Source organism: Strigops habroptila, chromosome 3 (assembly GCF_004027225.2).
Source record: "Strigops habroptila isolate Jane chromosome 3, bStrHab1.2.pri, whole genome shotgun sequence".
Taxonomy (NCBI): Eukaryota; Metazoa; Chordata; class Aves; order Psittaciformes; family Psittacidae; genus Strigops; species Strigops habroptila.
This window is the reverse complement of record NC_044279.2, coordinates 2,294,565-2,318,805: the sequence shown is the minus strand read 5'-3', so window position 1 is coordinate 2,318,805 and position 24,241 is coordinate 2,294,565. Positions and strand designations below refer to the sequence as shown.

The following is a 24,241-nucleotide window of genomic DNA, read 5'->3' as shown; positions in this document are numbered from 1 at the left end:
TTGGAAAAGGTATCTATGAGAGAGGAAAAAAAGCACTATTTCATCTCCTCGATGTTCACTACCTAAAACCTGATCTCGTCCCTCAGAGAGGGGCTTTGGACAAGGGCCTGTAGGGGCAGGACAAGGGGAATGGCTTTAACCTGCCAGAGGGGAGATTGAGATGGGCTGTGAGGCAGAAGCTCTTCCCTGTGAGGGTGCTGAGGTGCTGGCACAGGGTGCCCAGAGAAGCTGTGGCTGCCCCATCCCTGGCAGTGTTCAAGGCCAGGTTGGACACAGGGGCTTGGAGCAACCTGCTCTAGTGGAAGGTGTCCCTGCCCATGGCAGGGAGTTGGAACTGGGTGAGCTTTAAGGTCCCTTCCAACCCAAACCATGTCTTTTCTGTGGAGGTTGGTGTAAGCTGACACTGAAATAAGTGTTATGTGTTTGTCATGGTGCTGTTTACACCATATGGGCTCTTTGGGCTGTTATTTCCTTGATCTTGTGTAACTTGAGGGTGCTGATGTTCAGAGTATGACAGCTTCAGGCAGCTACCGGGCTGGGTGCAACTTGTGCTGTGCCATTTCTCCTTCCTGCCATGTCGTTTAAATCCTTCTGGTGGATCTTTTGACATTCCTTCGCATTGTTGGAGAAGTTTTGATTTAAGTAAAAAATCTGTTGAGAGTTTGAAACCACAGGAGTCATCTGTCACCATCCATTGGCACTATCAGAGTTCAGTCTCAGCAAGCTCAAACAGCCCTTGGGTTTGAATTCCCATGCAGGGATTTGGGATGGTGGATGGCACAGCTTCAGCCCTCTCCTTCAGTGCTGTTCGTTATGGATAGAGTGATGCACTTCACTCGTAAGAGAGAAGTGGCAATATGTTTATTGGTATGAAATAGTGATTTAACTAAGTTTTGTAGTAAACGTGACAGTGATTTAGCAAGAGTTTGATGGTGAAACACTTGACTGTTGCCTGCACAGAGGGCAGGGTCAGACAAAGCTGTCGGAGACCCTCCCATTGTGTTGTGAGGTTCAGAAAGGACCCCCTTGGATTCGAACTCCTCCTCAGAGAGGAGTCTGAGTGCAGCTCGATCCAGACTGTCCCAGACTTCATCAGCAGTTTATGTCTAAAGGGTTATAATGTGCAATCAATCCTTTATATCCCTTAGCTCAGACTTCAAAGTTTAGCATGCTGTTAATTGCTTACTGAGAACCTGTTGTGGCAAGGAATCTCTCAACCTCGAGGAGTAACCTTGAAAGGTGTCCCTGCTCTGGGGTGATCCTGGTGTGCAGCCTGCTGCCATGCAGGAGAGCTCCACAGGCCCTCAGCTGTCTACTACTTATGGAGTAAGCTGATCAACTCATAGTCATGTTTGCATCCCAACGACAGACACTTGGCTTGAGTTGGACCTTGCCCAGGGTTGTGGTTGGGGAGTGGTGGTGCATGTTGTTCAGGTTAGCCCTTGGCTATTGTGTTGTCTGTCTGCCCTGAATTGAGTCCCATGGGCCACCAGGCCCCAGACACATCCATTAGCACCACCACTGCTGGTTCTCTCTTGAGCAGAGTTGGGATATATAAAGGTCAGGTTGGTGGGCAGGGAGAACACCACCACATTTGTCCATGTGCTGCCACCGTGACTATAGAACTTCCAAGATGCATTAGTTGAGTTTGCCTTGAAGACACTTAGTTCACATCAGTGATTGAATATGTTTATTGAGTGCTTCACCCAGTCCTTAACAGGAACATACTTTCATTGTTGCTGGGTGTTATCTGTAAAGTAAGAGATGTTGCTTAATGAACATACATAAAAGCACCTCTTGCTTTCCTCTTCCTTGTCTCTTAGCAACAGAATTTCTCCCTGTGCAGTCCTTGTTACTTCAGGACTGTATCCACAATATCCTGTCTAATTCTTCTCACTTTTCCTTTCCAGAAGCCTTGTTTAAAGATTTGAATAACTTCATCAACCCCTCGACAGACGTAATAAGGCAAAATAGGATAACATCAAACAATCATTCGCTTTGGCAGTGGAAACTTTGCTGAATTCATCAGAAGTCTGTTAAGCTTGATCCTGTTTAGAACAAAAACTCCTCTCATGAAGAATACAGTGAAGAAAAACAGCTGGGTTAGAAATTTAGGGCTTGTAGCTCCTTGAAACACACTCAAGGGATTTATAGTGGTATAAAACCTCATTTATGAATATCTTAATTACACCAGACTTCCTTTGTTTCCTAATACATAGCTTACACCATGAGCTCTCACTCCTACGTCAATCAAATGTGCAGGCTGGTGTATTTATGTATAGGGAAGCCCCCAAGCAAACAGAAATATCCAGATTCTGGGTGTTGCTGGTTTCCTTGTTTATTCCTTGGTTGCTCCAAGTAGTGGGAGTTCTGTGAAGGCAGAGGAGTTGATATGCTGCTTCTGCATGGTGCTAAGTGTTGGGTTTAATAGTTGAAATCTTGGATTATGCCTTTGTGAATCTATTCCAGTGCGAGACACAAGCCTTCTGGAAATTAAAGAAGATGCAGAACTGGATCCAGAGGAGAACAGCACTGTCTTCATGGGAATACTCATCAAAGGGCTGGCCAAGCTGAAAAAAATCCCTGAGACAGTGAAAGCCATCCAGGACCGCTTAGAACAAGAACTCAAGCAGATCGTGAAGCGCTCCACAACCCAGGTGGCAGACAATGGTTACCAGAGAGGGGAGAACCTTTCCCAGGAGAACCAGCCTAGGTAAGGATATTGTAACCACCAAACCTTGATTTGCTGCAAAAACAAGTCTGGGGAAGGGTGTTGTAGCTTTTAAATGCCACTTGAAGGAATGGCAGTAGTGATTTTGTAGTAGCAGAGAGAGGGAATGGTAACATTGCCAGAAATCCCTGTGTTTCACTGAAAGGCTGATGTGCACCTGGAAGGCTTGGGAATTCAGGAAATGTATTCCGAAGGGGGAGGCATTGTTGCTGCTTAGCTAAGGATATGGGAAAGGGAGATGCTTCCTTCTCCGCTTGGCCCTAGAAGAGAATCTTTTGGCTAAACAGATGTTGGAAATGTAGGTTTGAAGGTGGGAGCACAGTAGAAGGCAACATTATTTAACTGCTAAGAGGTGCATTGTGTTAAGTACTTGATTTTCTTTATATTTTAACCTAACTTTTCATTTTAAGTGGCTTTACAAGAGCTTGATTTGTAACGTTGTCTCAGAGCGCTGGTATCTACAGTGTAAAGAACACTTGTGCCAAAACAAATACTATCATCTTGTGTTGCACTGAAGTGTGGCTTTACACTGGTGCTGATGCCAAATACATTCTGAAGTTCCTGAGTACTGTGATTTTAAGAGAAGATTCAGCTCAGTTATTTCAAATATATCAGAATCCAATTAAACTGATGCAGGTGCCGAGCTTTGGAATCATGTATGGAACTAACTACATCCATAAATATCTGCCTAAGTTTCTGGTTGGTTTGCAGCCCATTTATATTAATGGTGAGGTGTGGAAGCCAACAGGGAGCTGTTCCTGCCATTCTTCAGGATTCACCAGTCCTATTGCTTGGAAAATAGGATTCCATAAGGGCCAGCTATCACTTCTACCTGAAATAGTCCTCTGTGATACTGCACGTTGGAATGATCACTGTCCAAAGGGAATGAATGGTGGAAGAGAAAAATGAAACCCGAAACGTGTATCTTCATTACACATAATATTTGTAGTGGAAAATGACTCCCAAGGAAAACATTAGCTTGATAAAGACTTCCTTTCTCATTCCTCTCTTTCTCATTGCTGTGGAAACAATTATGTTTGAAGAACTCGGAGAGTTACTGTGCTGATACCTTGGTGAAATTACAACAAGCAGAAGGCAGGATTTTAGTTACTGATGTCAAGAGGGAGCATAGCATATACTTGATATACTTCAGAATCAGTCTTGAGAGGTTGTATGACTACCTGGTTGTCCATTGAAATGGATAAATTGGATCAGATCAAATCTTCATGACATTAACCTGCCCAGAGGGTTGAGTAAGGGACAGAAAAGTTTAATGGCTTTTGGCATGTGTTTAATAGGAGTTTGTGAGCCCTTAAGATGCTGTTATTGTAGAGCTATGGAGAGTGTCTTGAATTCTTGTTGAATAAGGAGATAATTAGACCTGATTCTAAACCTAAATCCCATGTGAAGTTTACAGCAAGCAGTTGCATTCATTTATATTGAAAAGAATAAATTATAGTAAGGGGAGGTACACCGCCCCTTAAATTAGCTTCAGTTTTAAATCAAATCCCAGCGACTTTCCTGCTGTCAGGAAGCAAATCAATGCGAACAACAAGCTCCTGCTATTTCAAGAGAGCTCTGTGAGACCCCAAATTTGAGCACGATGCAGCACCCGAAACTGCTTACCTATTCATTAGGCTGTCAGCCCCAGTGTGTACTTGACCTCAGGATTCTGGGAGTGGAATGTTTTTCACTTCACCTTAAAGCTTGTCACACTTGGATGCCTCTTAGTCTCTGTGGCTGAGCTCAGTGCCTGTATTCAGCTACTGTGCTTTAAAAAGTGTCCATAAAATTCTCACTTCTGGCAAATAAAATGACTATGAAGGTGATGGAGAGGCCTGCAGGGTTTCAGGCCTTCTGCTGGACAAGTTCCCTGTGGCTTATTTGCTATGTACAGAACAAGTTATATCATAGACTGGTTTATGTTGGAAGGGAGCTTAAAGCTCCTCCAGTTCCAACTCCCTGCCACGGGCAGGGACACCTTCCACTAGAGCAGGTTGCTCCAAGCCCCTGTGTCCAACCTGGCCTTGAACACTGCCAGGGATGGGGCAGCCACAGCTTCTCTGGGTGGCTCTTATCTTTTCTGCATGGAAAGGGTGGTGGTTCCTTCCACTTGCAGATGGGGCTGATAATCTTGGTGGAGGTTCTGGTGTAATTCCTTTGGAGACCCCATGGAACAATTATGTAGATCCACCTCATTGTACAAGAAATAGTTTCTAGAACCTGGCCAGAAAAGTTGCAGGTCTAACAACAGCTACTGAGTCTGAAGAGATGCATCCTTCTTATCTGGCTGCCTTTTGCTTCCTTACCTAGTAAGCTTTTCCATATTGATTTTTGTGGCCACCTTTGTGTATAAAAACACTATTAATTACTCCCAAATTTATCATATAAAGATTTCAAGATTGGTTTTTTGGTTGTGACTAAAGCACAACAGGCTCCCGGGGGGTAATGAATGTCTCTCACACACCTCTGGGTGCTCTCTTCATAGAGCCACCAGGCTCTTGGGTCATCTCCTCAGAAGATGACACGAGCCCTGCTAAGGACCTCCATGTAATGGCATCAGTATATTTGTCACCAGTGGGGTGACAGAGGAAGGATTTGCATGCCTCTGTGATACACCTGATCCTGAAGTTTCCTAAAACACACAGCATGGATCAGTCATGTAGGATAAGACTTAGGATAGGCCTAACTAGATGGAACATCTTTGGCTGTGAGATACTTGGCTATGAATGTAAACCCTCCTTACTAACATGCACTTAGCACCATGAAATGTGAGTAATACGAAGATAGTGAAACCTCTTAAGGAGCAGTAGGAGGTTCCTGGTATTTCTTTGACATGGGAAGAAGATAATTTTGGAAATCATCCTTGAGTCTCACCTGGTTGCACTGACTTCAGCTTTAAGTGGACTTAAAGTCTAGGTAAGTTTTTAGGTATCTCTGCTTGGAATGAGTTTGTGAAAAGGGCTTTAAAATAGGAATTGCCTTTGGCTTACCCTTAGTTAGTGGCTCATTCCAGCGTGTCTCCTACCTTCATGTTTAGGTATGTGTATCTTGGGTTGTGGAGGACAAAGCATCATAGAAGAGGCCATGTTGTGTTAGCTTGGAGTATTGATACATGAACCTTCTGAATTATGGAAGAGATTTGACTTAATAATATTGATCTGGACACATGCCTACTGGAGGGTCAGATTTATAGGACAGGATTTTGCTAGGGATACATTAAAGATGAACTTTGGATTTCAGGGAGGATGGACTAGATGAGTTCTAAAGGTCCCTTCCAACACAAACTATTCTGTGATATAGTAACAAGTTTGCTACTGAATCCTGTTGGATTCAATACACTTTGCCCTACTTGTTCATCATCCGCTTCTGGACTTTTAGCTCATCTTGAGGCTTTAAAATAAAGACAAATTATACCCACACCAACACTCAGACCAGGCAGAGGATGTTATTGCTGCTCAAACGCCTGAGTTGTCATCACTGGCCTCATTCAGATGTCAGCAGTCACTCTGCATCAACTCATTCTCCCTTATTGTCCAGACAACAGGAGCTGCTTCTGGGGGTGTGTCACTGTCTCTCCACACATTTACCATATTTCTGGGTGAAGAGGTGATGAGATTGCTTTGACAAATTGCCCCAGCCAGGCTCCTGTCACTCTCTGTGTGTGTTCTCCTTAGGTCACTCCGTGCTGCAACTCCATCTGCATAAAATCTAGGCCAGATGGTTTTATGCTGTTTTGTCTCGTTGGCTGGCTGACATGGATTGTGTCTGTGTCTCTCTTGGGTCACCTTGTTTCAAAAACGACCTGACAGACTTTTAGAGCAAAGAAAATTAAGAGAAGAGGAGCTGGCTAACGTGAAAAGCAGGGAGATGTGGAAATCTGACATTAGTTGAGAAGAGAACAAGTAATGGGGTGGTAGTTAGGGCCACTGAAGAATGTGGGTCAGGGAGATTTCACATCTATCACATGGGGATAGGAAGACATTGGAATTGAAAACCAAGTAATTCAGTGTGTGGAGCTATTACTAAAATACTACTGAAGTGATAATGTGAGGTCAGGCTCACCTAGGGCCAACAGAAATTGTCCAAAATTCCAGCTTGTTTGGTGCTGCAAAATTGTCCTTTCCTGGGGCAGCAGAGTTGTGTAAGAGAGCTAATGTGTTCTTTCTAATGGGATGGTAGAAGAAGTTGGGCTTGCCCTGTTAGATTTTCAGTGGTATATCATCTATTTGCTCCCATGATGTTATCTTCTCTGTCATTTCAAGCAAGGCTGTTCCTCCAACAAGAAATTCCTCATCTATCCAAATTCTTCTGTATCTGATTTTCCTCCTATGTTTGTCTGGCTTCTGCCTGGCCAGCCACATGCCCCAGCTGCCTCTCTGCCACTTACTATGTGAAGCTCTATGTATCTCTTAGGGGCTGTTGAAGCAATAGTTGCCTCTCCCATGTCTTAGAATGGGTTGGAGAAGACACTTGTCAACAGTGATGGAGGGTGTTTCTGAGGGAGCCTTATCTGCAGGTTGTTTTGTTTCCTTCACTGGTGCCTTTGGTGATGGACTAACAGTAGATGGGGAGGGAGGAAGATGTAAAGGTCTTTCCACAGTAGCAACTTCTCAGTTTCACTTGGGCAGGATATTTATTAAGGTTTATTATGCCCCATCCCTGGCAGTGTTCAAGGCCAGGTTGGACACAGGGGCTTGGAGCAACCTGCTCTAGTGGAAGGTGTCCCTGCCCGTGGCAGGGGGTTGGAACTGGAGGAGCTTTAAGGCTCCTTCCAACCCAAACCAGTCTGGGGTTCTATGATTATACAAAGCCTTAATGGATTAGAATGGCTTTTCTTCCACACTGGACTTTCCTATGTTGAAAAGGTAATACTGTTAATGTTGATAATAGCTGTCTTTCCTGATGCTGTCACTTGAGGTATGGCAGTATTAATGTCCCCATGTTTCTTATCACAGAATGGTTTGGGTTATGATACCATGACTCCTAAACACATCTTTATTTTTAATATGATATACATCTGGCCTCACTATACCCTCCCAGACTTACCTAATGGCTTTTTCTATTGAATCAAGGTACTTTTCTGCTTAACCACTTGAGCTATGTGGTTATTGGCATTGGTAGGTGAATGGCCTCAGGAGGTTACTGTATAATGTTGTGCATATGTATCTTTATACACAAAATTGTAGTATATGAATGAGACACAGTTAGTTGATAGTAATTCTTTTAAGCAATAGCCAGTTTCTGTCCTTTGCAGACTAGAAGTTCAGTCCAGGATTGCTCTAGCCTGAGGTAAGTGGTTTTAACCACAGCATCCTGTGAGGCCACTCTTACTTTCCAGTGGTAACAGCAGCAAATGTGCAACAGCTTCTTAATTACTCCAGATAATCAACTGCTGAAGGAAGTGGATGCATGCAGATACTCAGCACTCTGAGATGAAGTGGCTGAGGTGTGAACACACATCTCATTAGTGATGGTTAACTAACACAGACGACTGAAGCGTGGTGGTTAAGGAGTGGGTGCAACTCCAGTTCTGCTCTAGATCTTCTGTCCTGCTCTGGGGATAGCAACTTCTGATGGGCAGACACAGCAAGCATGTGGTAACTCCTAAGCTGCTGCAGTTCAGTGTGATGGAGCCTGTCTGTCAGAGCTAGAAGTGCCTAACATATGGATTTGGGAAGTGTTATCCTCACATTTTGTTGGGGTTACGTGTGTACTTGAATTGCTCATTAAACGGCAGTGAACTCCATCAGGATCTTGCCATTCTCACATAATAAAACCTGTTGAGTCAGTGCCTTATCACAAGATATTCAGGAATTTGCAAAGGTCCATTAATTACAGTAATTGGGCAGTAAGGAAGCCAGAGGAGCAGGTAAAGTGTAGTACATTGAGATGGAGTTATAGCTGTAGTACCTTCCATATAGTAGTAAAATCTTGATAACTGACACAGTTGGTGGGGCTTTATGGTTTAGGTTTCTGATACTTCATGTTGTTAAAACCTGCCATAGTATTCATTTCATAAATCAGAATGAATATCTTGTATTCTGTTTGTATGGGTAAGTCATAGAACCCCAGACTGGTTTTGGTTGGAAGGGACCTTAAAGCTCCTCCAGTTCCAACCCCGGCCACGGGCAGGGACACCTTCCACTAGAGCAGGTTGCTCCAAGCCCCTGTGTCCAACCTGGCCTTGAACACTGCCAGGGATGGGGCAGCCACAGCTTCTCTGGGCACCCTGTGCCAGCACCTCAGCACCCTCACAGGGAAGAGCTTCTGCCTCAGAGCTCATCTCAATCTCCCCTCTGGCAGGTTAAAGCCATTCCCCTTGGCCTGTCCCTACAGGCCCTTGTCCAAAGCCCCTCTCCAGGTTTCCTGGAGCCCCTTTAGGCACTGGAGCTGCTCTAAGGTCTCCCCTTCGGGAGCCTTCTCTTCTCCAGGCTGCCCCAGCCCAGCTCTCTCAGCCTGGCTCCAGAGCAGAGCTGCTCCAGCCCTTGCAGCATCTCCATGGCCTGTGCTGGGCTTGCTCCAACAGCTCCACGTCCCTCTTGCATTGGGTCCCAAGTCACAGTGTTCTGACTTCTGGCTTGCTCCTCTCATGTGCTGCATGACTGTGTCCCTGTGGTATCTTCTATAAACTGAGTGGTGATTGTCTTGATGGTTCACAGGTTGCTGCTGGAACTGCTGGAACTTCTCTTTGACAAGTTCAACGCTGTGGCTGCCGCGCACTCGGTGGTCCTTGGACACCTTCAGCAAACAGTGGCCTCTCCTTGCAGCCAGCACGATGGTGATATCAAGCTCTATGACATGGTTGATGTGTGGGTGAAGATCCAAGATGTGTTGCAGGTAAGAATCTTTAGGTGGGCACATTTTCAGCTTGAAACAGCTTTTATAACCAGAATACCTGTCGCACTCAAGAGTCAACTATGCTGGAATTTGTCTTGATTTATGGTAAGCAGCCACATTTATAACACACTGTTAAACCCTAGTGAGCTTAAATATCAGCAAAATCTTTCTGTGGCTTCATCCTTATGGTGTATGGAAAGGTTGATCCCTTTTGCCTACCAAGTAATTTATCAGAAGCTTTCACACAGTGACATTTTCGTTCAGTGTTACCATGTCATGCCTGTCTTATAAAGTGCCACAGCTCTAATCACTTGTCTTCTCTTGTCGTTATGGCTTGGTTATAGTCAGCTGAGACACTTGCTGCCAGCATGTTTTGAGGGAATTCTTTTGTAAGTCTTATTTTTAAGCATAGGATACTAAAGCTGTATCTTCCTTAGGCTTTATTCTGGTACCATGCCTATCACCTGAGCATCCGAGACTCTCACAAGCAGCAGAGCATCTATCACATGTCTCTTCTCTCAGTCTTGCTGTGAGGCTACACATGCACATTAGGGGATTTATTTATTTGGGAATTGCCTTTATATATAGTACACAGTTGTAGACCTCACCCAGTATTTGATAGAGGAGGTCAAAGAAATGAGCCTGGCTTTATTTACAAGAGGTGGCAAGATTTATGATGGTCATTCCACCTCTGGCCTGTTCATGACAAATGCTCTCTGCCTCCTGCTCTACCACAGCTTTTCATTGTTGGGCTCAGGTCTATTTAGCTCTTGCTCTAAAGGCTTGTTTGAGCCTGCAGTGATGCACACAGGTTTTTTGCTTACACAAATACAGCCCACTGTGTGCATGGTGGGAATTTTGATGCTTCTTGGACATGGTAAATGTAAGCTATGGGCTTTTGATCACCTCCAGTGTTTGCTTGTTTGTCTTTCTAGAGCAGGTAGTATCTTTATTAAAGAAATCTTGATCAGTTTTCTCCATGATAAAGATTTTCACATCCATCCATTCAACATTGTTCTTCAAAACATTTGATGGGGAATTTCCAACCAGAGGTTAATGGTGGGTTTTCTAAACAGAAGAGTGGTGTAGAATTGAAGCTGTCTGGCCCTGTTAGAGAAGGATTAAACTTGATAACGTGAGGAGCAAGCTTGGCATGTGCTACCTCCAGCCAGCTTAATGTCATCCATGAGGTCTAGGAAAACTTGAAGAGCTTGGAGTTCTGCAGGAGGACAAAGCTTTGGGAGTAAGAATCCTCCAAGATTATATCTAAAGTGAGACAGAGTGACATGGCTGGGAATTCCCTCTTAGCAGTGAGAGTTTATGATGGTCTCATTCCTCATGAGCGGTGAAATTGGGAGTGAGTTATGGCTATTCCAAACCAACATTGATAAAGCTTCTGTACAGAAGCACGTGGTGGTGTGCACATGGAGAAGAGTGAACGTGCTTTCTGTGTTGGGGAGAAAATAGTTGGCCAAGCTTTCCATAAAATACATGCCAAGAAAGATAGAACAACCCCTTGTAAAGGTTTCATTGCTATTGGCCTGGCAGCACGGGTGTCAGAGGGAGTCAGAAAAGCTGCCAAAGGAGCTTTTATAATGCAGCACTTCAAGATCCATAATCTCTTGCTGGTTTAGGGTGAGAGATGAACATTGACATGGAAAGGAGGGAATCTTTCCATTTCTTTGTGCAACATCTTGTGGGTTTGCATACATTGGTTTTATTGGAGTGGATTAAAATGGTTTTTCACCTTACAGTGTAAGAAAACCTTTGATCCCAAAGCTAAACTATTTCTATTCTCTTTTTCCCAATAAGGATGATTTTTTTTTGAGAGGAGACCTTATGTTTGCAGCAGAGAGAGCAGGAAACTCAGTTTTAAAAGTGTTATTTAAATAGTGCCTGCACTGGGGAGGATGAAAACTTGGAGGAAGTGGGTTCCTGGTGAGGTGCATCAGGGAAATGGTGCAATTCCTTCAGATGGTTATGAATGAAGTTTATTCATCACGTCAGAACAATTTGGCACGACTCTGCATCTTTTGCGCATGTACATTGTGCATCTCAGCATGTGAAACACATTCATTACAGGAAGGTTATCTCCTTATAGCTCTGTACAAAAGTAATAATCATAGAATCCCAGAGTGGTTTGGGATGAAGGGACCTCAAAGCTCCAACCACCTGCCACGGGCAGGGACACCTTCCACTGGAGCAGGTTGCTCCAAGCCCCTGTGTCCAACGTGGCCTTGAACACTGCCAGGGATGGGGCAGCCACAGCTTCTCTGGGCACCCTGTGCCAGCACCTCAGCACCCTCACAGGGAAGAAGAATAACAATAATAATAATAATAGTAGCAATGTGTACTCCTGGTGGGCTGGAAAATTGTGTTCTTTTTGGAAAATGTGGGAGTTGTTCTTTTAGCTGGATTTCAGAGTGCTTCCTATTAACTGCAGCAAGCCCTGTGGTGTAGCATTAGATGAGTAGCTCAATGCTGTGCAATGCTTAGATACTGAACATGCAGATCAGATATTTTTGACCTCTGAAAAGGGAAGAATAATCCTGAACCTGTCAGGGAGAAGACAGGGTGACCTTTTAGAGTTGGGTACTGGAGTGTTAGAAAAGAAACAACCCATAAAATCAGTTTGTCAGACTATTAGAGCAGCCTTGCTGAGGAAAACCCAGTTTGAAGGTATTTACTTGTACAGGAGCCAGCTCAGCCTGTGCTGGTTTTGCTCAACCAACAGGAGAGATTTGCAACTTGTTTCAGTTTTAACTTGGCATTTGGTGTGTGGGGCTCATTTAGCTCTTCAGTGGAGTTGTAGGTGGAATATCCTTCTGAAGAGCCTCATTACTGTAGGACCAAGTACTCTGCTGGGGAGAAACGTGTTAAAGCAGCACTGAGCAATGTTCTGACATCAGTAATTGCTTCAGGACAATGCAGCAAAGTAATTCTGAGTTTTCTGGCACCATCCCAGCCCAAATGATGAGTGTTGTGCTGTGGGAAAGGCACAGTGGTGTACATGCATTGGAAGAAGAAGGTTTTGGGGGCAGCATAGTCTTTCTGTGGTGTCTTACTGGTTTAGGCCAGGTCAAATCTCTTTAAGGACTATTCTGTTGTATTATTGTTGGGGTCCAGCAGCTGGTGAACATGCTGCAGCAGTCACTCCGTGTGATGGTTCTTCCTTGCTGTTATCTACAGCACAGAAGCTTTAACAGTTCATTCACCTTTTTTTAGCACTGTCTTTTGATACCACAGTGAGAAAGAGGCATCTGTCCCTGCTCAACAATACCAGTGTTCATACAGCTTCTTCAGAAATGCCACCTCTCTAGTGATGGGGTGATCACCCTGTCAGCTATAGTGTCTTCTGCTGCTGGAGAGAAGGCAAAGACATCTCCATGTGTGCTCAATATCCTGACTTCATGGAATCCCAGAGTGGTTTGAGTTGGAAGGGACCTTAAAGCTCCTCCAGTTCCAAGCCCCTGCCATGGGCAGGGACACCTTCCACTAGAGCAGGTTGCTCCAAGCCCCTGTGTCCAACCTGGCCTTGAACACTGCCAGGGATGGGGCAGCCACAGCTTCTCTTGCTATTTGCTGTTGCTATTTGCCTCCAAGGAAGAGACTTTCTCTCCTTTTGCAGTGTTAGCATTTGTAGTTGATGGATCTCAATTTTTAAGTGGTCTGTATCTATTTTCTTGCTTCTGAGGGGGAAAAATCACATATATGCTCTGGGACATGTATCTTTAGCAGGCTGTCTGCTGGTCTGTCTACTGAGAAGACACTGACAGTTATTACTTCCCTTTTTGGGGGGCTTCTGTCTAATGCTTGTGGATATGTTCCTAAACTGATGTGATTTAGCAGCCTAAACATTGCTGAAACCATAAGGTAACTGGAGCAAGAGAAATCATAGCCTGCTCCCTGCCCACACACTACTGTTCTGCTGCTGCTGGAGAGCTGGAGATACCAGAAACTGTTGACTGAGAGCCCTTTCTCTTTGCATGTGATGCTCCTCTGCCCAGAGGCTGTGACATATCCTTCCTTACAGAGGGGAATGACACTTGAGCGCAGGATTTGAGCAGGGAGATGGAGTGTTCTGCAGCACACAGCCAGGTCTGGTGGCCAGCAATGTGAGTGATCTTGCAGCAAAGCTGCAATTGAGTTGTATTTCCAAAGCCACACATCTCTAGGAGGGCTGCTGGGGCACTTGGAGATGCATTTCATTGCTCTGCTGTTGGAAGCTGAGCCACTCTATGATTTTGTAAGTGGATCGATGGCAAAAAGTGTTGGTCTTTAGGCACACAAGTGAGCAGGGAGTGAAGTTCAGCAGTTCTAATACTCGGTTACTCAATGGAAAAGGTGTAGAGGGTTCAATTCCGTGCCAGTCTATGCAGATCTCAGCCAGCTCTGCTCTGATCCCATTTCTTCTTCTGCAGCCTGGGGTGTTTTCCTTGCTCTGGCAGCATTGCTCGTTTTCCTGACAGTAATCTCATTTGTGGCCAAGTGTTCTGGCTGTGTTTCCTTCTTGCTCAGGTCTTTGAAGTGTGTCAGGGTTGGCACAGGGAATGCTCTGCGAGGAAAGGAAATAAAGGGTTTATCCTGGGAACCGCAGCTTTCATCAGCCAAAGCCACTCTGTGGAGCAGCACCTCAAGGTACCTGCTCATGCAAAAACCAAAGTAGTTTTTGCTCTTGCCCTGGGTGGCTCAGCACAGCAATGAGAGCAGTGCAAAACACTTAGTAAAATACCTTGTGATGTTGGGAGCAGGAGGTCATGAGCTCTGAATCTCTCCACAGTCGTGATGCTGTCCGACTCTTCACTTCAATAAGTGTGTCCTGCAATAGATGACCAAATCTCTCTTTAAACCTTTGCCTTTAAAGGATTAATGAACTATTTGTGGCACACTTCATACTTGTAAAGTAAAACAAGATTCTTGGGTGAGAGCTGTTAGTGTTAATATGCCATAAATACCGGTTGAAATGTCAGAGCTATATATGAAATTGCTGTTGCATTTGGGAAGCTCACCAGGTAATATTTTGAACTTAAACTAGTGGTATTTCTCAGACATGCAAGAGTTTTATGGTTGTCCTCAAAATAATGTGCCTGCCAGTCTTTCTGTGCTTTTTAAATGGTCTTAAGTGTGTGGAACTGATGTGCCTGGACTCCTGACTGGTTTCTCTCATTAATGCTCATCTCTGGTTTAGCCATGAGCATGGTTGTGAAAGTCGTTGGTCTGCAGCTATTGAGAAATACATTTTTGTCAATCTTGCATGCATGAAGGGAGGAGAGAGCATTCTACTGCCCTGTGTGCTGTAGTGATAGGACAAGGGGTGGTGGGTTCAAACTTAAATAGGGGAGATTTAGGTTGGATATAAGGCAGACGTTCTTCCCTGTGAGGGTGCTGAGGCGCTGGCACAGACTTTTCCCAGAGAAGCTGTGGCTGCCCCATCCCTGGCAGTGTTCAAGGCCAGGTTGGACACAGGGGCTTGGAGCAACCTGCTCTAGTGGAAGGTGTCCCTGCCCGTGGCAGGGGGTTGGAACTGGAGGAGCTTTAAGGTCCCTTCCAACACAAACCATCCTATGAATCTCTATTTAAAAATCAAATTTAGGTAATTAGAGCAGGTCACTTGATACTTCCCCCTCACACTCCTGTTTCTTACTTGAAGTGAACTCAGAGCTCGCATTAAGAAATCTAGCAAAGTGTTACTCAACTTGTTAAAAATGCAAATATGTACTACTAAGAGCATGAGAATTTATGTGGAAGTTCATGCTCCAGGCAGTGTCATCGGGCCGAATCTAGGAAGGGATGAGATTATTTTGCAGGAAGGCATTTCTTTAAATTTTGATCTTGCCAAGAAGGTCCATAATGTGCTGCCTCTGGTAAAGTAGTTTATAGATTTGCTCTAACTTATTTCATTCAAGTCTTCTTACATATTGAAACAAAGTAATTTGGTAAGTTTCTTAAGCTCTTACAATGGTGCACTTGGAATTCATGCAGTCGTGGACTTCATGGAGTCATGGAACAGTTTGGGATGGAAAGGACCTTAGAGCTCCTCCAGCTCCAACCCCCTGCCACGAGCAGGGACACCTTCCACTAGAGCAGGTTGCTCCAAGCCCCTGTGTCCAACCTGGCCTTGAACACTGCCAGGGATGGGGCAGCCACAGCTTCTCTGGGCACCCTGTGCCAGCGCCTCAGCACCCTCACAGGGAAGAGCTTCTGCCTCAGAGCTCATCTCAATCTCCCCTCTGGCAGGTTAAAGCCATTCCCCTTGGCCTGGCCCTCCAGGCCCTTGTCCAAAGCCCCTCTCCAGGTTTCCTGGAGCCCCTTTAGGCACTGGAGCTGCTCTAAGGTGTCCCCTTCAGGAGCCTTCTCTTCTCCAGGCTGCCCCAGCCCAGCTCTCTCAGCCTGGCTCCAGAGCAGAGCTGCTCCAGCCCTCGCAGCAGCTCCGGGGCCTCCTGTGGCCTCGCTCCAGCAGCTCCACGTCCCTCTTGTGCTGTTGCCCCAGAGCTGGATCAGGACTGCAGGGGGGGTCTCCCCAGAGCGCAGCAGAGGGGCAGGATCCCCTCCCTGACCTGCTGCTCATGCTCTGGGGGTGCAGCCCAGCACACGGGGGGGTTCTGGGCTGGGAGCACACCTTGTCGGGTCAGATTGAGGTTTTGAGCTTCCAATTTAGGATGGTGAAATCACATTGCTAAAGGTGAAAAATGTGTCAGCAAGTACAAAGAGGTTCTGTAGCACTGGGATATATTATGCAGCTGGAAGGGCAAAGGATGAGACAGCAATGGCATACTGTCCTTTTAAAACAAATAATAGAAGTAGAAATGCACGAAATCAATCTCTTTTCTTTTTAACTGGCTGATTCTGGCTGAAGTGTGTTTAAAACTAACTCAATTGCTTTGGTAGCAGGTACCTGGAAGAGGTCCAGAGCTGAGCTCGAATAGAACATTGTTTTATTGTCATACCCAGGAATGGCCCTTGTTAACTGATCTGAGCTGCATTAACATGGTGACATAGCAGGAGTCTGTATGAATACAGTGTTAACAGCTTTTGTTTTGAGAGTCATTTTCATGCCAGAGCTGTTGATCCATTGTGTTTGATAAACACTAATGCTTATGCTAAAGTTCAAAGAGATAAAGCCCCGCATAAAAATGAATTGTTTGAAGAGTGTACAGTCACTTGTGCAGTTATTGCAGAAGAGGTCACTGAGCTTGTGTTTGGGAGAGTTTAAAAAAGATTAGCTCATTTCATGTTTGCAAGGAAGAAAGTTCTTCTCCTCTGTCCACGCTGTAGAACTTCAAGGTGCTCGGTACTTTAAGGGCTCTTCATTCCAGGTGGGTTTTCCTTTTAATCACAGAACACTTTGGGTTGGAAAGGACCTTAAAGCTCCTCCAGTTCCAACCCCCTGCCACGGGCAGGGACACCTTCCACTAGAGCAGGTTGCTCCAAGCCCCTGTGTCCAACCTGGCCTTGAACACTGCCAGGGATGGGGCAGCCACAGCTTCTCTGGGCACCCTGTGCCAGCGCCTCAGCACCCTCACAGGGAAGAACTTCTGCCTTATATCAAACCTATACCTTCCTTATCTTCCCTGTTCAAGTTTGAACCCATTCCCCCTTTTCCTATCACTATGATACATGCATTATATTTCACTTCAACCATTTCCCTGGATTCTTGAGTATTTGTTAGGTCTGATGTGCTTTTCTTTTTTTGGTTACTATCAGTGTCCACACCACTCGATTCCTGCTGTCAGCCAGAATTAGGAGAGACTACAAGTAGTTCATCAGCATTTGTAGACATATTTTATGGGACTATAAACCCATGTCTCTTTTGATGTGCTGAGCTTATTCACACTTAGTCCCTCTGTGCCTGGCTTTAAAGGCAGTGAGTCGTACTCTTACTAGCATCATAAAAACACTGTGAACAGGAAAAGGCCAAATGCTCATCATGTCCTCACGGCAAGACATCTCATCTGACAGCAGTGCAGGAGGGGATTCACGCAGGCAAATTCCTGCTAATGTTAGAGACTAGCTGGAATCCGAGGGAAATGTTTGGAAACTGTTTTGCTTAAAAGCCTTTCCGCTCCCGTGCTGTGTGCTTGCTGTGTTTGCCATGTGTGACATTTACAACACTGAGAGGTGGAAGCTTTTTTTGCTTTCCCTAAAGTTTACCAGCTCTTGCTTTTTTCTTTCCCGAGATTAAATCCCAACTTTGTTTTGGGGGCTGCCTGCTGTTTGCAGGAGTCATTTGTGACATGGGAAACTACAGAAATGCCTTAGTAAAAATCCTTTCTAAAAGGATTCTCTTTCCATTCTCATTTTCCTTGTTTTATTGCTCACAGGCATTTTGGCAAGTGAGCTCCTTGCAGTGAATCCTAGGACGGAGACCATGTGCATCTAGAAGCTCAGCCCTGCTCAGATAGAATCTGTCATGGTTGTATCTTTTATGTTCAGAATGGGCTGCAAGGGAATTAATTACTTCTTTTCCTTGTCATTCATTCTACAAGTCGTGCTACTTGCTGCTCTCTGGTCATACACATGCATCCCTTCACACGTCTGTCCCCATCTTTGTTCCTTCTTCCCCTTTCATCACCACCACACTCTCAGCCTTGCTCTAGGACCTGAACAAGGAGAGAAGGTGCAGCACTTATGGAGACGCATCTCTGAGGACCTAGTACTGTAGATGGGACAACGGCAGTTCCTTATCAAGGCCAGGTTGGACACAGGGGCTTGGAGCAACCTGCTCTAGTGGAAGGTGTCCCTGCCCGTGGCAGGGGGTTGGAGCTGGAGGAGCTTTTTAAGGTCCCTTCCAAGCCAAACCATTCCATGATCACTTGCAAAGGCCAATGCAAGTCTGTGCACATACACTTGGAAGCTGTTGCTGCCACAGCTCTGGACACAAAGGCACCACTTGGAGATGTGTTGTGTATCACTAATAGAATACATAAAACATTTAGGGACATATATTCACAGCATGCTTCCCATCATCAAAGTGACTTCGGCATCCGATCTCACCGGGGTGATGCCATTCTGCATTTTACACATGGGGGACCAAGTGTTGGAGTGAAGCAGAAAGGTTTGGAAGCATTTCTGTTATTTTTGGTGTGCCTGGTTCAGTACTGTAGAAGGAGGGAGCATATTGTGTGTTTTGTTGGTTGTAGTAAGCTTCTAAGATTTCTTTGTTTCTCTTGACATTATGGATCTTCTGCAACACTTAGAACATGAATATGCAAAGCACCCAATAAAACCTGGAGATGGCTGTTTTGCTGTTGATCTGCAGGCTTTGATATTCTGTTTATTTTGTCCTTCATCATGGTTGCACTGACCAGCTGCCTTCCAAAGTGGTTTTATTTAGGAAGACTGCAGATAGCTTTCAATGGTTTTTGAGTTATATGTCATTGGGTTTCATTTATATGTCTTAAGTGTTTCAAAGGGTATTGCCAACTCTGGTGGTAGATAACAAAGACTTTACTCAGGCTGTGATTCTCAAGGGTAGGTACATGACTGGTGAGGCATTGTAAGAAAGTATTTAAGCCCAGAATCAGCCTTTGTTATGTTTTTCCTTTATTACTTTACAATTATTCTGTGGCTCATGCAGTTCCTGCTGTACCAGGCTTTTACCAAGTTCTTCCCAAAGCACTCAGTTGCAACAGACTATTCTCTGCCTATATATATAGCGCAAATGCGTATGTACAAACCATCAGCAAGTGGCTGATGAGTCACTGGTGATCTTTGGACTAAGAGAGGCTGAAGAGCTCGAAGCCTGTTGTTCTTTACAGGAAATGACAAACTCCCAACTTCCATTGAGAACAAACAACCCTTCTCCACCCCCAAATCCTTCTGTTCCTGCTCAGTGGTGTTCTGGTAATGGCATCATAAGTCAGCGTTTTGTGACATCCAAACCCGAATCTGAAAAAATAGAAATCAAAATCCCTATTGACTTGTCAGAAATGAGCTTAGGAGAAGCAGCTTTTTCTACATTGATGGCTGAAATGGAAAATGTGAATTGCATTTCATACTTCTGTTCTGTCTTGCTTGCTTGGTGGGAAGTGCTGATGTGGTGCGCTTCAGCAGTGCCAATGTGACCCAGACAGGCTTTGAAACGGGCTGATTTTTATTTCTCTATTATAAATGCTCTGATTTCATTTATCGTTTAACTGAGCAAAAGTGACACTTTCAAAAATCTGAACTAAAGTAATAGTTTAATTTTGCTTCATCTGGTTAATCTAGTTTTATATTTTGTTGGTTTTATATAAAGACTCTGGAGGTTTACAAATCATAGAATCACAGAATGGTTTGGGCTGGAAGGAGCTTTAAAGCTCACCCAGTTCCAACCCCCTGCCACGGGCAGGGACACCTTCCACTAGAGCAGGTTGCTCCAAGCCCCTGTGTCTAACCTGGCCTTGAACACTGCCAGGGATGGGGCAGCCACAGCTTCTCTGGGCACCCTGTGCCAGCGCCTCAGCACCCTCACAGGGAAGAGCTTCTGCCTCAGAGCTCATCTCAGTCTCCCCTCGTCCTCTCCCTACAGGCCCTTGTCCAAAGCCCCTCTCCAGGTTTCCTGGAGCCCCTTTAGGCACTGGAGCTGCTCTAAGGTGTCCCCTTCAGGAGCCTTCTCTTCTCCAGGCTGCCCCAGCCCAGCTCTCTCAGCCTGGCTCCAGAGCAGAGCTGCTCCAGCCCTCGCAGCAGCTCCGGGGCCTCCTCTGGCCTCGCTCCAGCAGCTCCACGTCCCTCTTGTGCTGTTGCCCCAGAGCTGGATCAGGACTGCAGGGGGGGGCTCCCCAGAGCGCAGCAGAGGGGCAGGATCCCCTCCCTGACCTGCTGCTCACGCTTCTGTCCTTAGAACCCGTGTTTTCAGCACAGCCCTATATATATAGCTTCAAATATTGCAGTGTTGAAGACGCATGTGAATAACAGGGAAGACCCATATCTATCATAATATAGAAAATATGTGCAATAATATCAGCTGTATTTATTCTAGAATCAACTTGTTATTTGTTGCTTGTAAGGAAATGGCTGGAAAAGACTGTGTCCGTGCTAGGAACCATGGAAACCCATTTTCACCTGAGAAAATGGGGAGATGAGGGAATTAGTTAATTAAATGTGGCCTGTATGCAGTCATTCTACTCTTAGTATGTAATTAAAAAGCCTTGTAAGGCTCTTTGGGGTCTTCATTTACTGGAAAAGGCCTAAGAAAAGTGTGAATTTGGGTGTACTTTGGTTGAAGCTGTGAGCTGGAAACGGATTAAAATACTAATAAAATGTGTTGCATTGTTAATTCATTCTTTCCAGTCATAAAAGCTGGACTCCGTCTGCTTTGCATTTGCCTGACAAAGCATCAAAGAGCAGCTCTAGGAGAGGAGAATGAAAAATAGATGTGTGCTGAGCTGTGGTTTTGAGTGATGTGGTTCTCATGCTTTGATTTACTGCAGTGTTGCCTTTTACTTTTCCCATTGCACTGCACTGTAATGTCACCAAACACTTTTTACCATGGTTTGTGGGTGAAATGCTGTTTCCCAAAGGTTTTCTGATGGAAGACTTGGTGGTGGTGCCCACTATTCCCACTGTAGCAGTGGCTGAGGGGCACTGGAAAGTGCTATAAAAATAACCCTGAAACTGTGCCCAGCTCCTGGCTTGTTTTCCTGTAGTTTTTGTTGAACCATCCTGGGTATTTCTATGATGGATGGGGTTTTCCAAAAGAGCCAAAGGCATTTAGGATCTAACTCCCATGGCAATCCAGTGGGAATGGGGCAGCTAATTACTTTAGATTCCTTTGAAAATCCCAGATCTCATTTTGCACTATAATAAGGTGATTTTAGAGGGGGTGAACCTCCAACAAAAATAACACTTTGTGTAACTTTTCCTCTCTTTTAGTAGACAGGGGAGCTGCTTGGCTTTGCTGATGGCCACATCCCTTGTGTTGAACTTCCTTTGGAAGAGGCTTGGAGCAGGAGGTGGGATGGAAAGGTGGAGGACGAAATGCTGGTCTCTTTGTCAAGGGCTGACCTGTGGCCTTGTGCAATCCCTGAGATGAAAATGTGACCAGGAATCTTGTCTGCCACTTGGTAGATTCATTCCAATTGCACAAAGGTTAATAGTGTCATTAATTCTCTCTCCTAGGCTTAAGCAGTTGGAAGTTGCTGCATATGACAGGGAGAATAAGGCAAAGCAGTTACACCTCCCAGCGGGTCAGTAAATAAATAAATCAGAGCGGTCCCTTAAGCATAATATCAAGAATCTTTCCCTTTTTACTCACAAAGGACAGTGAAATAAACCAGTAGATTTACACCTGATGAGCTAGGACACAATAAAAGGGTGATCTCACTTTATTACAGTGATTTGGTGCTATATTCCCTTGCTGTTTAACCAGTGCATCACATGCCCTGTTAGAAAAGCTGCGTTTCCCAGCCCCGTTACCTGCCAAAGTGATAAATGATGGTGCCTTTGAATTGTTCTCTCGCTCTAACCTCTCTTGATAATTTGCCTTAATTCACAATGGTGTCGTTCCTTTAGAGCACATCTTGGGCCTAATGTGGACAAATTAAGACATTACCAAAGATCTGTGGACGTGACGAGTGGTGGAGAGTGTTCTGAAAGCTTCTGTAATCTCCCAGTGGAAGTGATGCTCATATCTCCCTGTTAATATGCACAGATCCTTGCATTTGAGTAGAGATTAAAGCCAATGATGTCCTTTAGCTTGTCTGCAGTGGGGTATCACACGCAGTTCAACTACTGCAGTTCCAGCCATGGAAAACAATAGTGTGTGTGTGTTTGCTTCTGTATGTTCTTAAAACTACGTTGTGTGTAGCTCTTCAGTATTGTGTAAGACAAACAGTTGTGGGGTTTGTTTTTCAGTTTTGCTGTATTTTCACACCAGAAGCTAAAGCTTCCTTCTGTGTTGTGATTGCAGTTGGATAACCTCTTGTACAGGATGCTTTTTCTTTCCCATGGGACTAATTTTAAGGTGCTATCTTTCAAGGCATCACTTCAAAATACTCTGGGTCTTTTTTTTCAGTGTCCTGCATCCATTCAGTGCTTAACATCTTCTACTCGGGCAATTAGACAATACATGGTTCATCATCATAGAATCCCAGAGTGGTTTGTGTTGGAAGGGACCTTAAAGCTCCTCCAGCTCCAACCCCTGCCACGGGCAGGGACACCTTCCACTAGAGCAGGTTGCTCCAAGCCCCTGTGTCCAACCTGGCCTTGAACACTGCCAGGGATGGGGCAGCCACAGCTTCTCTGGGAAAAGTCTGTGCCAGCGCCTCAGCACCCTCACAGGGAAGAGCTTCTGCCTCAGAGCTCATCTCAATCTCCCGTCTGGCAGGTTAAAGCCATTCCCCTTGCGCTGTCCCTCCAGGCCCTTGTCCAAAGCCCCTCTCCAGGTTTCCTGGAGCCCCTTTAGGCACTGGAGCTGCTCTAAGGTGTCCCCTTCAGGAGCCTTCTCTTCTCCAGGCTGCCCCAGCCCAGCTCTCTCAGCCTGGCTCCAGAGCAGAGCTGCTCCAGCCCTTGCAGCATCTTTGTAGCCTCCTCTGGACTTCCTCCAGCAGCTCTATATCCTTCCTGCACTTTTGCCTTTACGCTCATGAATCCAGAACAAAGCAAGGATTCCAGGGGATGATGCACTTGTATCAAGAGTTAAATTGCAAAAGTAACTTTTGGTGCATGGTTAGGTGTTTATTCTGCTTTTGGTGTGGGGATAGACCAAGGCCCTGAAAAAACCTTGCATTGCAGTCTAAATTTGAACATCCATCTGATTCGGGTTTGTAGTGGGAAGTGGTTTGGAGGAGAGAGAAGTCCATCACTAACTCAATGCATGGTGTGGTTAAAGACAGGACTGTCGTACCAGCAACCAGTTTCTGCTTTACTTTAAGTAGAACCATGATTCTCTTTATACTTATACTAATTATTTTGTGATTTTCAAATCTGAGTATCCCAGAGTTATTGGGAAGGATGAATCAAGCCTCTGCATTGCTGTGCAACAGGTACTTTAGTGAATCTTGTGTATATGTAGATCAGAAGATGTGATTTGTAGAAGTCTGGCTTTCCTTAATGGCAACCTGTGTGATTCCTTGAAACTCTGAGGTTGCAGGTTGTATCAGGCGGGTTAGTATTTGGTCCTTGTATTCCCAAATCCCTCTTTCCCTCTATCAGAATGATGTTCTTTGGTTTAATATTCTTCAGACACTGAGTTGGAGAAATCTTCTTTGTTACTCGTGCTTCATATCTCCTGTTATGCCTGTGTATTCCCTTCGCTTTATCTCTCCTGTGCTTTCTGAAAACCACCTAGATGTTAATCTGAATTTTTACATTGACAGGCTTAAATGTATCCTGTAGTCAAACACCAGCAGAAGCAAAATGATTTCCTCGTTCTCACAGTCCACCTAAAGAGTTATTGACACTCTCTGCAAAGTCATTGGAATGAAAATCCAAACATCAAACACCCAGAGTGAAGGGATTCTGCAGGTGCAGATGAGAATGAGATTATGAGACTTATCTCCAAGGTCACAAAGATGTGTTCTGCCTTTTGAGGAGTCTTTATTGTGATGTTGAGTGGACTCATTGTGTGCTGTAACTGGTGCTACACCTTCCTTCTGTGTTTAGTAAGAGCCTTGTGTTGTCTGGCAGCGCCTTTTTAAGGCCAAAGGTTCAGGTTGAAGGTTTTGTTAAACATCCTTTTCTGTTGCATTT

At 45.0% G+C, this 24,241-nt stretch overlaps 1 protein-coding gene across 3 annotated transcripts in view; it reads left to right on the top strand.

Annotated features, from left to right (window-relative positions):
* EXOC4 (exocyst complex component 4) overlaps positions 1-24,241 on the top strand; it is a 396,577-nt gene that overhangs the window by 59,064 nt on the left and 313,272 nt on the right. For all 3 annotated transcript variants that reach the window (XM_030480709.1, XM_030480710.1, XM_030480711.1), the window contains exons 6-7: positions 2,470-2,713; positions 9,394-9,571. In XM_030480709.1, the coding sequence (XP_030336569.1) occupies positions 2,470-2,713; positions 9,394-9,571 (422 nt within the window). The remainder of the gene's footprint in view (positions 1-2,469; positions 2,714-9,393; positions 9,572-24,241) is intronic.